At 42.7% G+C, this 16509-nt stretch overlaps 5 protein-coding genes across 7 annotated transcripts; 1 reads left to right on the top strand and 4 right to left on the bottom strand.

Moving 5' to 3' along the window:
• Positions 1–849: 849 nt before the first annotated feature.
• On the top strand, positions 850–8283 carry RB195_006649 (uncharacterized protein; the record flags this gene model as incomplete). Of its 3 annotated transcripts, XM_064179848.1 has the most annotated exons (10): positions 1036–1137; positions 4853–5041; positions 5099–5285; positions 5350–5458; positions 5527–5665; positions 7618–7746; positions 7797–7889; positions 7955–8016; positions 8060–8077; positions 8196–8283. In XM_064179848.1, the coding sequence occupies 10 exons, from the start codon at positions 1036–1038 to the stop codon at positions 8281–8283; spliced, it is 1116 nt and encodes a 371-aa protein (XP_064036771.1). The 3 variants fall into 3 exon arrangements, with proteins under 3 accessions (XP_064036775.1, XP_064036771.1, XP_064036772.1); XM_064179846.1 differs by lacking the exons at positions 1036–1137; positions 8060–8077; positions 8196–8283 and adding an exon at positions 4719–4721 and having other exon boundaries at positions 7955–8059; XM_064179847.1 differs by lacking the exons at positions 4853–5041; positions 5099–5285; positions 5350–5458; ... (4 more) ...; positions 8060–8077; positions 8196–8283 and having other exon boundaries at positions 850–1146.
• Positions 2722–3198, bottom strand: RB195_006652 (uncharacterized protein; the record flags this gene model as incomplete). The annotated part of the gene is made up of 1 exon (XM_013441891.2): positions 2722–3198. One exon carries the CDS (start codon positions 3196–3198, stop codon positions 2722–2724), a length of 477 nt encoding a protein of 158 aa, XP_013297345.2.
• RB195_006651 (uncharacterized protein) lies at positions 3471–3980 on the bottom strand (the record flags this gene model as incomplete). The annotated part of the gene is made up of 1 exon (XM_064179850.1): positions 3471–3980. One exon carries the CDS (start codon positions 3978–3980, stop codon positions 3471–3473), a length of 510 nt encoding a protein of 169 aa, XP_064036774.1.
• On the bottom strand, positions 4025–4492 carry RB195_006650 (uncharacterized protein; the record flags this gene model as incomplete). Its single annotated transcript, XM_064179849.1, has 1 exon — positions 4025–4492. One exon carries the CDS (start codon positions 4490–4492, stop codon positions 4025–4027), a length of 468 nt encoding a protein of 155 aa, XP_064036773.1.
• Positions 8284–8772: 489 nt separating the features above from the next.
• On the bottom strand, positions 8773–11776 carry RB195_006648 (uncharacterized protein; the record flags this gene model as incomplete). Its single annotated transcript, XM_064179845.1, has 4 exons — positions 8773–8849; positions 11074–11232; positions 11476–11574; positions 11725–11776. 4 exons carry the CDS (start codon positions 11774–11776, stop codon positions 8773–8775), a joined length of 387 nt encoding a protein of 128 aa, XP_064036770.1.
• Between the last annotated feature and the right edge of the window lie 4733 nt (positions 11777–16509).

Here is a 16509-nt window from a genome sequence, read left to right as displayed (position 1 = left end):
AATATATATTTTATTTTAAATCTTATCCGAAACTTATTGATGAATTCAACTTTCGTTCCAGTTAACAAGTACAAACATAACAATAGACTTTTTAAAAAGTTAGTTTCAAGTTTTAAGTTAAAAAGTCTTTTCAAGTAGGATGAGCTAATTCTTTTATATTTATGCTTTGAACAAATTTCATTACACATTTTTAGGCGCTTATTCTCTACCAGTAACTACAATACAACGGATTTCTTAGTTTGGATGGAATTAAGCGCAAAGTATGCGAGCAATATGACTCATGTAGGTGCAGGTCTAACTGGTATGGAGAGTGAGTGATGTCTTAGTCCTAGTTTTTAGATCGCAGGGTCTGACCTTGGTAGTTTTAGCCTCAGATCTCTTAATCTGCAAGTTCTGTGATCAGCTCGTAGGTTTCCAATCTTTGTAGTTGCAGCCACAGCTGAGAAGCTTTAGCTAAAACCGAAGGTTTAAGCTTCAACACCTAAGCTTGGACTACGCGTCTGCTCACGGCTACCTTCTTCATCTAACTAACCTTAACTATACAACTAGTTGGGAAATGCAAGATTAACAGCAGCTTTAGAGCTATCTAAGCATACCACCTAAGAATTTGCTACGTCATCGCAAGTGAGAAACACTTAGAGTTCCCCCAATGTTTTTATAATTAGTCTAATTCAGCATCAAAATATCTCTATACGTGTTTGGAACACTCTTTCCTATGGGGCACGAAAATCTGATGAAATTCGCTCACTATAGACATTATCACGGAGTAAGAATGAAAACCATGGTTATGGAAGTTCATACAAAACGAAAGGAAAATAACCAATTCAACGGCTAAAGCAGATGTGAACGATGACAATATTGTCTGTGGTTTACGGGTTCGCGACGTTACCGTACCCGAGAACTCGGAATCGCCGATTCCTGAGCAACTTGCTGTGCTTCTCAGCAAAAGCTAGGGTATTTCCAGTGTCAGTGTTGCTTACGCGTTGGATGTTCATTACTCGTGCTTGCCGTTGTATAGCTGGAAGAACTTCCCAAATGCGGGCATGGCAAGTGCAATCTCCTGCAGAACCGCTACAATTGCAGACTGTTCCCTTGCCCGTTCTCACAAAGCCGAATCAAATCCTTATCAAGGTTAAGGTAAGATAGATTTTCTCTTGAGACAAATGTATTTCTTTGCACTTACTTCTTTTCTAAAATCTACAAAAGATCGAGGCTATTGGTACTAAGAGAAAAAAGGAAGATAGAGCTCGGAACTAATAATGTTTTGACTTCACCAAACTCTCCATACAGGCCTAATGGAAATGATTACCTAATATATCATGTAGTACTATTAACGAAACCGAAGATGGGCTCAGATATGGTTTCTCCGCAATCCGCATCTATTAGCAACGGTCTAGCGCAACAGGGAGTTTTTCTACGCTATAATTGCAGGTCGAGCGCAGTTCAATAAGAGGGCGGTTGAGTGCCTCCTACCAAGTATACTTTACCCTCACATCCTCTGCCATCAATGACATCTCACCCAGTCAAGATTTTTCATCTTGAAAGTGCAGTTCGGCTGAAGCAAGCAGGCATTTGATTTTTGGTGCAATATTGCGTAAGCGGTGTACCTATGCGAAGGTAGTTTTGGCCGACATTTTTCCCTTTCCAGAAATTTCATCTGTGCTTTTCCGCCACTTTCGGTTTTTGGGTTATTCAGCTGACGGCGGAAAGAAGCTACAGTCTTAATGATTTGCCTGGGTAACTCTTGTTTTTGCGATGGGAGACATCAGTTACGTGTGTACTTCTTCTTCCTAGCGTTTGTCCCGCGTGTTTGCAGGGTCCGTCTTTCTGCTTCTTGTCTTCCATTTGGTTCTATCCATTACATCAACACAAACGCGCATCTATGTATCATATCCACCTTCACACGGTCCAAACCAGCGAATCTTTGGCCTCCCGCGCGGCCTCACGCCTGAAACGTGGAGCTTGAGGGCGGTTTTATCAACAGAATTTTTCTCTCGCCGCAAGACGTGACCAAACCATCTGTCGCGCCTCCATCATCTTCTCAGTTATCGGGGCGACACCGAAGATGGAACGTACAGTGTCGTTGGATACTTTTAGCGTTACACCTATCGTCCACCTCAAAATCCGTATCTCCATAGCGTGCAACACTCTTTCCAAGGCTTTTGTCGTCGGCCAGCATCCGTAAAAGGCAACAGGACGCACAACCGTCTAGAAGATCTTCGACTTCAGTCAAACAGGGACTTTTTTTTGTCGCACAGTACGCCTGTTGCCATTTTCCATTTCATCCATGCCGCATTAACACGTGCTCGACCTTCTTTATCAATGTCGCCTTTGGAAGTCACTTTGGATCCAAAGTACTTGAAACAGTCCACCTTGTTTGATTGGGTGCCATCGACACGAATTTAACCATCCTCTATCCTTGGTCCGCACTCCATGTACTTAGTTTTTGATATATTGAGGCGCAATCCATGCTGCTGCAGCCGATCCTTCCAATACTGTACTTGTTTCTGGAGATCATCTCGAGACTCCGACGCGAGTATGACATCGTCGGCAAAGAGTAATGTCCGCGGAGGCTGCTTCTGGATTCCGTTATCATGTCCATGCACAGTATGAACAGCAGGGGTGAGAGGGATGAACCCTGATGAACCCCTACTTGTACAAGGAATGACCTGCTTGTTCCAGCAGCACAAGGCTGGTAGCCTTCGCATAAACCAGCTTCGTTCACCGCACATATTCTTCTGCTACTCTATGCGACCTCTTGGAAATCCATAACAGCTCATGTGGGACACGGTCGAAAGTCTTCTCGAGATCGAGAAAAGTAAGATCCACACTGCAGTTCTTCTCTCGATATTTCTCTGGGAGGATACGGACAGCATGGATAGCATCTATAGTGCTGCAGTCCTTCACAAAGCCGCACTGGTTGAGTGAAACGCTGACAATTTTCCTCAGACGAACTTCCAGGATACGTTCAAAAACCTTTATCGTATGGCACAGCAGTCGCATAAGCCTGTACGAAGTGCAGTCAGCGATGTCTCCTTTCCCTTTCCAGACAGGCACGGTCACGGAAGTTTGCCAAACGTCTGGAGTCGCAACGATCTTGTTAAATAGAGTTGCGAGCCACACGGACCCTCGATCTCGTAGCAGCTTCCAGATATCAACAGGTATGTCATCAGGACCGGTTGCCTTGTTCGACTTCATTTTGCGTGGGCAGCACTGACTTCGACGGCAGTATTTGGTAGAAGAGGACCCTCGAAGCTGGGAACAATTGGGATGGGAGGATGACAGAACTCTTCGTTACACAAGTGATTGTAGTACTCTCGCCACCTCTCCAGGATCTGGCCAGAGCGACACAGAAGGGCTTCATCAGCTCCCTTAATGATCTTGGTGTGCTCCATATCCAACGTTGAGCGATGATGCCCTTTGACTAAACTATACACTGCCCGCTCGCCTTCTCTGGTATCAAGCATGCCCTACTCAGCCTTGAAGCGGTCCGACTTCGCCTTGGAGAGTGCCTTCTTAGCCGCACTCTTCCCCGCTAGGTAAGCACTCCGATCTTCGGACTGACGTGTCTTCCACCAGAGCTTATACTTGGACTTCTTCTCACGAATTATTGCCTGAACGTCCTCGTTCCAAAACCACGTAACCTTTTGTATATTGGGCTTACCCAGAGCCGTCTTTTCCAGAGTGTTATCCTCGGTCAAGCGTATAATGCTGGAAGTAGACGACCACATTTTCTCCGCACTACGATTATTGTGGGGAAGTGTAGATGGAGCCACGGACGCGAAAAATAGCTCCTTTCGATCCTTCAGATTCCACCATTTGATGCGCTGTGTTTCAGTCCTTGGATGTCTCTTCCTTGGACGGGAGATTTTCAAGTCCATGACGAGCAAATGGTGTTGGGCAGCGACATGGTTTGTAGGGATGACTTTTGAATCCTGCAGAAGTCGGCGATCTCGTCGGCGTAACACCCAGAAATTCATTTGTGTTTCACGACCGCCGCTGGTGTCAAATGCGATTTTCTTTTCTAATACTGCGTGTTAGAAGTGTTCAAGTCACTTGCAACAGCATACTCTAGGATTCGCAACCCGTCGTCGTTACGAGCTCCATAACCGTATCCACCATGACAACTCTCGAACCCGTCTTTCCGAGAACCGGCATATCCGTTGAAGTCTCCTCCGATTAGAAGTACTTCTTTGCATTCCAGGGATTGGACGTACTGGTCCAGATCTTCCCAAAAGCACACCTTCTCTTCTTCACTACAGTCCACCTGTGACGCATAAGCAGAGACGACTCGCAATTCCACTTCTCCTGTGTCTACTTTTACTGCCATCAGGCGATCCGATAGTCGATCCACCGCTGTGACGCTGTTTCTAAACGTCTCGTTCAATATGATACCAAGGCCATTGCGATTTGGTGTGCCGTGGTAGATGAGCTTGCAGCCTTCGTCTAATTCCCTTGACTTGGAGACTTTATCCCCCGGTATCCCTAGCATATTTGCCACACTGCCCGGGCGAGGACAATGCGCGTGGGGGATGCCCTATCTTCTGAAAAACACATAGTAGACATTAGCACTATGACGCGACGGGGTATTGTCCTCGGTCGGCTTGTCGCACTAGCAAGCTAGCAGCCTGGCACCGGAATCGTCGTACTACCTCCTCACTTAGCTAGCCTGTAGCCTTGACCCAAGGACCGGGCTACTAGCTGGACACCTTTGTGGCATGGTTGAACCTGCCGAGACGAAGTCTCGCTAGCCGCCCGACGGCCAGGGCCACCGCTGTGCCGCCTGAGGCGTGAGGTAGGATTTGCAGCAGTAGTTACGTATGCACTGCTCACAGGAAACATTTTATTTCAGGCGGCCAGTGTGAACCCAGTCGACACGTTTATGGTGAAAGGTTACGGTAATGATATCCTTGGGACGTGGAAACAAGTCGCTGAGCGCAACTTAAATGCTAGTCGATATCCTCTAATTGCTGGGAGAGATTGTGCTGGTGTTGTGGAAATGGTCGGTGGTGGAGTAAAAAGCTTTCGTCCTGGAGATGAGGTGTGAGAATTGTAGTACAATTTCCTTTTCTTTTTTCGTCCAGTGACATATGTGAAGGTGATGGCTGTGGTACCTGCAATTTGGCAAGGGTCCCATGCGGAGTATGTGGTAACGGAAGAGCCCTGTTGTGCTCATAAGCCTTCCAATCTCGATTTCTCTCAAGCTGCAGCCTTGCCTTATGTTGCGAACACTGCTTGGGCGGCTCTTGTCTCTGTTGCGAGGATGAATCCTAGGAAACCACCTGGTAATTTTTCTGCTCTCCCTATAAACAGTCAACGATGCCAACCTCTTAACTGCTTTAATTGAAGAGGAAAGAGTCTTGATTCATGGTGGGTCCGGAGGTTTGGGGACTATGGCAATCCAAATGCTCAAAGCCTGGGGAGTTCGTAAGGTTGTCGTCACCTGCTCAAGTGAAAGGTAAGTTTTAAATAAAGTAAGTCGTTTATTAGATGATCACGTAATAACTGTGATGCTGTAGTTTTGAGCGCTGATGCTGTGCGAAAACTTGGTGCTATTCCTGTGGATTACCGAGCGACTGATGTCTGTGATCAACTGATAGCCGAAGGACCTTTCGAAGTCATTCTAGACTGTGTTGACACGGAGCTGGCCAGATGGAGTGATACGGTATTCTTCTTTGAGTAGATCACTGGAACATCAGTTTCCTTACCATGTCTATCTGTGAATGATAGTGGCGCTCGCAGAATTCTCTGTGGGTAGAATCACGCGAAAAGATATATGTAAAATCGTATACTGTATACTGACGGATTGCAGGCGGGAGGGCGCAAAAGTGGTGCGCTGCAATAGGGGAAGTCGTAAGAAACAGCGTTTTGGGGGCGTCCGTTTACCCTGATACAGGGAAAGATGAACGGAATCATTCTCTTCCCCACAATCTACGACCCCGTGTAGGCATTACCCGCTCGAAATCCGTACCACCCCAGATTCGTGGGGTGAAGCTTTTTACGACGAGAACGGTTGACGTGCTAATCCATTCTCGCTTCTTTTTTTTCTTTGGAATTAATACGTGATATGACTTAATGATTCATCCCTCGTGAACTTATTGGGGTTGGGGGTGGCCTCTCATGGGCCTCGTATTTCTGTAAGTAAATAACTGAATAAATCGGGCCTTAAGACCTAAGCATTAGTCTTGGATATTTACGATATTTAAACTAAAGTTACTAAGAGAAAAGGTGAGACAGATCGTCCAGAATTGTGGGCACCACTGAGTGGCCCCACAGCTGCAATTTCGTGGAAGATTTGGTAAAGTTAAAACAGTACTAGTTCGAGCTCTGTCTTCCTTTTTTCTTAGTAGCTTGAACCTGCATGTCGTGGATCATCTAAGACTAATGCATAAGTTTTAGGGCACCGACTGACTCAGCCATTCACTTGTGCTCCATGGCCTTTTTCGCGCTCTGAGTGCAGGTCAGTACATGCTATTACAGTACTGGAACAATCCGAGTACCCACCACGATGACAAAATATACAGTAGGAGAACAGTTCGATTGTGTTCGCGTCAGAGCAGCTCAAATGATGAGGATTCCTTCACCAACTATCCAAAAGTGATGGGGCCCTTTCGTCAACCGTCCAAAAGTGAAGGGGGTCGGAGCACAGGCTTCACATATCGCGACTATGCTGTGCAGTATGCGGGAAACTCCCAGACCTCTTTTTTTGCTTGTTTGATGGGTTTCCAGTATTTCTCATGATCGTGCATGGATATTATCACGTAGTTTTAGTGAAGTCTTTTTCCATTAGTTTTATCGTTCGTTCTGCTTCTTCTGTGAGATCAGTTTGCAGTGTTTTATTATTTTTTTTTACTCAGTTCTTTTTTGTTGTGTCTTCTGTCCGTTTTAGTGCTCATTTTTAATCTTTCGTAATACAGAGAGAACTATTTTTCACTAATTCAAGGGCTTCTCTTGAATCCAGGATATCTTCCCAAATCCCATGATATCTTTCTCTAGATTGCAGGAAGTGGATTTCTGTCCTTATTTCTGTGTAACTGTGTTAGGAATTCTTCCGGGATTTTGGTATTTCACTATTATTTCGATTATGGCGAACACTAATCATGCGCAATTATCCAGAAAAATGGACAGAAGTGGAAACCCTACAAACTATGAACTTAGAAGCAGCACAGAACACAACAAACGGTAAAATTTATAAGAACCGAATTTTTAAGGCCAAGACTGTTCATGCATGATTATACAAAAGAAAAGTAGTTGAAAACATAAAAAGCAAATCGAGAGGAGTTCCGGATTTTCTGCATACTGCAGAGAGAGCTCTGTGCACGCTCTCACCCAGTGCATGTTGTGTGGCCATATTACAATACGTTCCGACTGTATGTGCAGAGCAGAGCAAGTAAGTGTGGGTCCCGCGGATGCGTTGCACCGCCTGGACCAACGCATTTGGCGGTGACTGGATTTGAAATTGTATCTTCATTGCCAAACATACTCCAAAATATTGGTGAGCATAGTGACATCGCTAGGATCGGCACCGATCAATAGTGCTTCAGATCGTTCCGATGGCCGGTGCATGTCGAAATATTGCGCCTACAATTCGGATGGGGAGTAAGCTTGTTCTTTTAGGTAATGGGAGTTTGGCGCAACAGCGTTCACGTAAGCGTGGTCAGCCCGATGATGAGAGATACCGATCGATATGGTCTTCTGCTTGGCTTAGGTTCTACTGCAGTAAAACATTTCTGTAGAAGTTACAAGGTAACTGTATAACAAAATTAGCTTTTCCTTCTTTGATGAACACTACTTAGAGTGCCTTACGAGGACGATGGTACTCGTATGCTTTTTTCGTCCCCAGTGAAGAGTGCATGAAACAACTTTCAGCATTTGCAATGGATGGAAAGGTAGCAACTAGACTTTTAGTAGTGGCTTGTAATATTTGTGGAAGTTAGTCTTAGTGCTGTTACAGATAGTACCGATAGTGGAACGGGTGCTGTCTTTTGAAGAACTGCCATCGGCCTACGAAAAAGTGTCTCAGTTACATGGCCGTGGCAAAACAGTGTTGACATGGTAGAGAGTATACATCCCTGAAGTGTGTTTAACATATCGAAATAATCATCTTTTTTTAAAATACATTGTGAAATGACTGCGTCAATTTGAATTTGTTTGGTGTTGGCACCTTTGAGAGGAAGATCTCTTTCTTGTTACAGATCGAGGTTGCAAGTGCGTTTGAATCGTTCGTCAGTTGTAAACACAGTGATTCTAGTTCATCTTTTGGATTGCATGTTGATTGTTTAAAGTATATTTATTCGTCAGCAATAAATCTTATGTTGCACATACGAGTCATATTTGTTTGTGAACAAAACTTCACAAAGACATATCACAATGGTCCTGCAAGTTAGATCAAAGTTAGAAGTGAGGGGAACGACATGTCAAGATCAAAACCGAAATGGTTCAGCGGCAGCTGTCAACAAACAAGCAAAAGCACACATTGTTGAGCACAAGAAAAAAGAAGTGATCCAGATCATACTTACAAGTAGTCTCGTAACTCCTGGTAGAACTGCATTTCTTTATTGAAAAAATACATTTGGATAACTGATTAAGTGAGATGAAGTGAAAGTTGAAAGAGATAGGACTTCCTCAGTGAGGGAAAGTGTAAATAGATCTCAACCAGTTAGAATAGTGTGGACCTAAGGAAGCTAAGGAGCATCCATTCGATGGTTTTTTTTCGATCAAAATTGAGGAGTTGGATCGTTTGTAGGATTTGAGGGAATTCGGTGAGTCCTTCTAGTCGTCCTCGTATTCGTACAGTTGTTTGTACAGAGGACAACAATAGCAGCACCAACAGGACAAGCCGATCAGCACTGCAAACAAGATGGACTACATTAGTGATTGCGAAGGTGTTTCGAATACACAATGCATATCAAGGTTTTCGAGTAAAAGTGCGCATTTTCTAAGCGCTTCATGGTCTTCGTTCATTATGTACACAGAAAACTACGGAACCACTCTCTGGTAGTGCTGTGCAGGGAATTTCTCATTTGTAGCGCAAACTAGTCAGCTTATTCGATCCTGAGAGGTCGAAGAGGCACACTAGGGTCTAGACGACATCAAACACGGAGCAGTTGCCTAAGCGACGGGGCTTAAAGCAGTGCGGTCGAGCTAGCGTTCGAATTGATGTGGGACCATCGAGAACTGCAGCAAAGAATGGTGCTAACAAAGGTACTCCCTCGATCCTCATCGCTACGCTCCACCACACCGCTTCGAGAACTACTGCTGCGCAACTGCACCGTGCTTCGTGTCGTTTTGATGGTACCATAGACTAGCTCCTAAATAACACATTAAACACTACAGTTGTAAACTGCTATGGAACATTTTATAGGATAGTAAAAACAATTAATCATCATGGGACTGATAATTCATTGTTATCTAAGCAACTTCCACTTGAAAACAGTGGGACTGGATATCATGTAAATTCGTTTTCGTAAATAATTTCAACATCATCTTGCGTTTTGTCGATCGTTGGTATTTGATTAAACGTTTTTCGTTCGTAGATTCTTAATTTAGTTTTATCTTCAGTATGACATTGATACGGGCGAGTGTAGTGTAGCGGTTAGACGTTCCGCTTCCTGTACGATCGATCGGAGGTTCGAATCCGCCCTAGTGCTCACCAAGCATTTCATCCCTCCGGGGTCGATAAATTGGTACCAGACCTATCTGGGAGGATGAAAACCCTGACTTGACACATCGGTTAGCCACCGCAAGTCATTGTATAGGCCAGTTACACGTTCGTGAACCTCAAACGATTCTGAATTGAAGTGAACGTGGGACGCATCCCAAGCGGATTGATTAACGCCAGAAACTTTATTCTTTATCCTTTATGATAAAAAAATTTGATGTTGCCGCTTAATTTGTTTAACCGAATGTGCGCGCCTTCGATTTAAGCTAAGTGAGTAAGAGAGAGGGTGTGCGCGTGTGTGTATGAAGCAGAGTATCATCCCAGGCGGGAAGCAGAGTATCATCCCAGGGGGGACATCCCAGGCGGATTGATTAACACCAAAAACTTTAAACTTTACTTTATGACATTGATCAGCTCTTAGGTTATTGAGAGCGGCACAAAAGGATAAGTGCAAGGCAGCCTGGAAGATAAGTGGTATAAGAAAGAGATAGTTTGTCAAAGAGATTTCTGTTGTTAGAAGTGAGACGCATGTTTGTAAAGTTCTATTCAGTTTTGTTTCATGGATGTTTCTTATTCGAACACTCACAGCAGATAATTCTAATCCTAATGTTGTTGGGAAGATAATTCCACGGTTTCACTCAACCGAAAAATTACAGGGACAAAAATGTTCAATGACATTTGTGGAGGCCATTCTTTATGCGTACAACTGTGTTTTGATTCATTGAGAAATTGATGTGGGGACGAGTTTTATCTGTTAAACTTCATCTGTTATCCTATCTACCTTATCTACCTTTACCTGTAGTTCTATATTTTTTCTGCTAAGGACGCTCTTTTCTTGGAACACGTGATTGAGGTAAAACCGCAACAGCAAGCTTAGGGATTCACATTAGTTGATTTCATGTTTTTTCTTAGTTTAGCTTTAATTTCTAAATCAATATGTATAATAAATATGGTAGATGGTAGTGCGTAAGCGCGTTAGTTCGAAACAGCTTGTACTCGAAACTGAATGGGAAAGACAAAGGGTTAGGTTGAGTCAATATTACTGATTTGTTGCGACTCTTTTCCACTCCAGAAGTTTCACAAAGTATTAATCGTGGACGCCGAATGTCTCCAATCGAACGCGTGCGTGGCGGTAGATGCGCGGCGTTTACCCGGCTGAACACATTTGGCGCCGAGTGTACATTTAAATAGTTGACGTCATTCAGAACTAACCACTAGACTTATGCCTTTGTTTAATTTTAATAATATTATTTCTCGCAAAAAGTTGCCATGGTCTTACTACGTGAAAGAGATTAAAGATTCACCTCTTACTCTTCCAAACTTTGCTGGTAAGCAGAACAGGCGCAGTTCAATTTTATGTATTCGCAGCTCTCTTTGTTCCGTTTACAGTGAACTCATCGAGTTAACCTCACCTGCGACTAGCACTATGGATGCGATAATGATGGCGACCACAGCGCCGGTGGGAATGGCGAACGGACAACATGACGGTTTCCATGAGCCCATGTAGGGCCAGGTACAGCACCAATTGTAATTGTCCCAGTCGGTCGGTTGTGGGCAGTACGCCAGGTACCCTAAACCCATATTTTTAGCTCATGGTCAGCAGATATGGGATTGCTGGAAGGTTGTGTATGCGACCGTGAATCAATGGTTGCTAATCCGTTAATTGTCAGTATTACTGAACCAGGTAACGCTCCACTGCATGGATAGCAACCGAATAAGTAAGGAAGCGATCGATAACAAGAATTTTGGAAAGACATAAACATGAAAATAGACGGGAAATGCTTTAGAAAAATAGCAAACATGTGAAAGAATACCGTATCCGCTAGGGCACCAGAATATCCTTCTATTCCCTAGTCGGCCTTCAATGTACTGAGTAATAGGATCGTTAAGTGCCTGTGCATTTGTGTAGTACACTGAAAATACAGAAATATTTTTTGAAAGTATTCGAAATCCCCAAAATCTTTGTGTTCTAGGGAAAATTGAGCTTGAGTATTTTTTGGAACAAAGCTAAGAGCAAAAAAAATCTGTAACAGTTGCTCAAAAATATCTATCCGTATGCTTACCGAAAGAAGCAAATGTTGCCAGGAGGGCGACGTGTGACAGCCGCAACCGCATGAGTTCCTGGAACAATACAAGTAATCGGATATTCTATGCGTTATACCGCATATAAGTTGTCAACACAATGTATGGTCTTCTAAGAAAACGACGACAAAAGGAGTAGTACAATCGGGAATTGCAGAGGAATAAACGAGAGGAATTTTCTGGAGAAATGGTTAAATGTTTCTTGTCCTTTTCCGGGAAAATCCCTTCTTCTAGTGCGCTATTAAATGAGTCTCAAGTATCTTCTTTGGAAATTCCTCTGACAAGCAGAAACTCTTTGAATGTTTGCGTAGCAAATTTCGTGATTTCATTGAATACGGGAATTTTTCAAACAGTCACGTTTGGTCGCGCGCCAAAAACGTTTTTCTTTGAAGAAATCTGTTCAAAAGCTTCAATTACAGTATTTTGGAAGAAAAACTTCTGGATAATCCCATCAATGGAACCACCAAGATATGAAAAATACGCCATTTTTTTAAAAGATATTTGAAAGCTTCTTTCATTCGAGGAGAAAGGCAGAGAAGGATGTTTTTTTTTAACGCCACTAAACCGGACACAGGAAAAAATACCATGTCGAAAATCCACGGAGTATTTTGGTGATGTGAAAAAACCTGAGACAATTATGATGGGATTTGTTGTTCAGGTTCAGAGTACATTAACCGGAATTTAAAAAGTAATGTTCGAATAAAAGCGAATAAAAGTTTGAGTGGCCCTCTTAGGAGCACGAATGTCTTCTGTTATCATCCTCAGTTGCTCAACTACTCACTCAAAATATCTAGGTCTAAGAAACAGTGCACCCACGGTTTCATTGCAAAAAAAACCCATCATCTCCACTTACAGAATAATCCCAACATTATTGTTGAAGAAATGCGACAGTGCGCGCCTTTGGAAGCTGAACACACATGTGTTGAACCGGATAACCGCGACGCGCCTGTCGCAACGCACGCTCGGAGAAACTCTGCTTCATGCACACACGCGCACACACCCTCTCTCTTATTCACTTAGCTTAAATCGAAGGCGCGCACATTCGGTTGAATAAATTAGGCGGCAACATCAATTTTTTTTTTATCATAAAGGATAAAGGATAAAGTTTCTGGCGTTAATCAATCCGCTTGGGATGCGCCCCCACGTTCACTTCAATTCAGAATCGTTTGAGGTTCACGAACGTGTAACTGGCTTAAACAATGACTTGCGGTGGCTAGCCGATGTGTCAAGTCAATGCTTTTATCCTCCCAGACAAGACTGGTACCAAAGAAGTGCTTGGTGAGCACTAGGGCGGATTCGAACTTCCGATCGATCGTGCAGGAAGCGGAACCTCTAACCACTACACCACATCCGCCCCTTTTTTAATCATATACATAGAAAAAACGCCTTTTTTGAAGATATGCATAGCTATATAGATACAAATGCTCTTATATTTTGAATCAACGTCTCAGAATGTAATTTAGGATGAATTCTGATAAATATGCACATTTTTCGAGTTTCAAACCCGGCAAAGCGCAAATAGCAGAAGGAAGGAAACTGTACTCCAGTAGCCACAGCTCGAGTATGTTAAATATTTTATCTCGTTAATGTTATCGCGCGCTTAAAACGCGCAATATTTCTCACAGTTCTCATCAAATCGTTATTCTCATAGCAATAAAACTATTCAAATCGTGAAATGTCTCACTGTAATGCTCATTTTTCCACACGCCTAGTATTTTGTGCAAATGCATGCATGATCCCAGAAAACGCGAAGATTGGTTTGTGGATTCGTATGTCTAACTATAATAGGTTCCCAGTCAGGTGGCAAAGTGAAGTAATTCGTGTGGTTTTGTGTACACTTGTATCAGTTTCTCATTATCAATGCGCATCTGAGGGAAAAGTAAGGGTCGAAGAATCTCCACTTGAGATTTTGCTAAAATTCCAACGACACCTTCAAGGCCAGGAGTGCATTCAATGCCTTCTGGTGTATGTGATATTAGAATAAATATAAAATAAAAATAAAAATGAACTAAGCGTGAAGAGCATTTGTGTAGAAATCTTGGAAATATGAGAAAAATAAATTATGCAAATAGAATTCGTGTTTGGTGATATTATACACTTAAGCGCTCATAACTCATTACAAGAGATAGTTTGTGGACCGGAATGAATCCATAATTAATAAATAACCTGTAATAATTTATGATATTGTAGGGCAAAGAGTGTAGTGCGGAATTTTCCTTCCTTATTCTGCCCCATTAGTTAGGAGTTCTTAGAGATTGTTCTTTTTTGCGTATCTGGTGTATTTAAATAATTATGCTGAACACATCGAATGATGTTGCAAGCAAAAATAATGACATCAAATTTCTCATTCCACATCTGCATTTCTGAATATTCAGCACTCGCTTTGCACTTAATTGTGTTCTAAAATCACATTGCTTTAATGGCGTGGGCATAGAAACTACACAGAACCTTCAGGAGAGAGTGGTATCATCCAACCGCCTCCATAGTGTGGGTGGAATTGTGCGGACGGAGTATTGCCAAGGGCAGTGATTCAGCGCACGTGTGCGTTGGAAGGCACGATAACGTTAAGAATCGATAGCAGATAAGCGGAAGTCAGATAGGAAAGTCTGTAGCTGGAGGGGGAACGAAATGAAAAGAAGTCGTGAATTGACCTCAAAGGATCTGGCATGAAAGGACGAGGAATTTAGAGGAAACGAGGGAAAAACTAAGCAACTGAACAGCAAAAGTAAAAACGCAAGAACATGACATCACCCCGAACAATTCGATAATTCTTGAAGAACTTCTTCTTCGAAGGAAGTACTTTCTCTGTAGGAAGCCCATGACAGCTCACATTTTGCTACACGATGGAAATTCACGACAAAATGTTCGATAAAATCCCATTTCAACCGCGAATGTTAAATGTGGGGAAGAAGATCATATGCCGCGTTGTTGTCATTTGTATGTGGAAACCATGAAAGCATGAATCATCCTAAACCATCGTGGAATCATCGTTTTAGCTTTTAGCATGGGAGGGAATGAACTTGTTTTCTACGTTTTCACAGAAGGTGGTGCTCTCAACAAAGCAAACTTTGCTATGTCCGGATCCTACTTTTTTGTGGCCATCTTTGCTGAATGGCAAAAAGTTTGTTGACAGTCAAATTTAGCGCCTGAAAAGAGTGGGACGTTGGGATATAGAGTTAGTCAAGTTTAGTTACGAATCTTTCATGCTTGTAATTTTTCGTCTACAAATGTGGATATTAGAATTGATATATGTGTACATATATGTGTATATATAATAGAAAATCATTTTAAAATTGCATGCATCTGTTTTCAGGGAGTTCTCACTAAGATACAAGATCTTCGAATAAGCGATAAGACATAGGGCTTCGAGCACAGCAGACATTTCCTTTTCGGCGCATTTGAAATTGCGAAGAGCGCTATTTTTAGCTACGTTTTTATAGATTTCAACACGTGAGATGGAAACTGCTGTTAGTTTACTGTCAACATTGGAACAATAAGTCGAAACAAGTTATTTACAAGACCGTATGAGTACACAAAGAGGTTAGAGACTAATCCGAAAACAGTCTGTAGACGGATAAGGATCTATGTACCAGAGAGGGCAGCGGTACGAATATTGATGCGGCGAATAGCGCAGGTGTTCCAGCTCGGTGCTGGTGGAGCGAGAGGTGAGCAAACAGCCAACCCTTGTGTCACTACGCAAATACAAGCAAGCCGACCCCCCACCACCACAACCAGCGCCGACGACGATAGCAAGTGATTAGGTGGACGAGCCGTTGCTACTAATCGATGCTCATCAATTGACTTCAAAATAGAACCTACAATTAAAGTAGTCAAAACTATTAAATTCAAATACGAAGAAAACAATTATCCACGGGAAAGTCTTTTTTATGGAAAGTTTCCAGGTTGACGTCTTCTCCACAAAGCAAGGAAAGTAACTTATCTGTTTAAGAGAATATATTTTGAAAGGGCTGGTGTAGCGCACTCAGTTAGAGGTTCTGCTTCCTGTACGATCGATACGAGGTTCGAATCGGCTTTGGTGATCACCAAGCACTTCATCTCTCCGGGGTCGGTAAATTGGTACCAGACTTGTCTGAGAGGATAAGAACTCGACACATCAGCTAGTCCCCGCAAGTCGTTGTATAGGCCAGTTACACGTTCCTAAAACTCAGAAGATTCCGAATTGATGTGAACGCGGTGGCTCACATGGTTCACTTCAATTCGGAATTTTTGAGGTCCCAAGTTGATTGACACGCCCGAGACGTTTAGGCTCTTATATTTTGAAATTAAATAGAAAATTCCGTTTCCTTCAATTCTGAAAAGTCAAGAATACATGGCTTTCTAGTTGCAGGTGAAGAGCCAATTTTTCGACAGAGGAGGTTTATTTTAGTTGAAACGAATCGAATTCCTCAGGAAAATAATAAGCACAATAAACTAAAAGTGTAAAACGGAGAAAATGACATAAAAGCTACGCTACACTGAGACTAATTTTCTTCTTTCATTGCGCTATTTATTCATTATTATCCGACTGTTTGAGATTCTGCTTTGAATATCGTGATAACTCAATGCTGCCTAAAGCTTTGCTGTGTGCTACGTAAATCGTAAGTTCTCAAGTTTAGATGACTCATTAGAAAAGAGACCAAAACTGTTAACAATCATCTTACACCTAATTTATCAACGCCTTCGTATGATTTGGAAGGGGCAGAAGATTACGTATCCTCTTAAATTCATCTTCCAGAACAATTTACCAGCCAAATTTACCAGAGATC

Source organism: Necator americanus, chromosome I (genome assembly GCF_031761385.1).
Source record: "Necator americanus strain Aroian chromosome I, whole genome shotgun sequence".
Taxonomy (NCBI): domain Eukaryota; kingdom Metazoa; phylum Nematoda; class Chromadorea; order Rhabditida; family Ancylostomatidae; genus Necator; species Necator americanus.
This window is presented reverse-complemented; position numbering and strand designations above follow the sequence as displayed.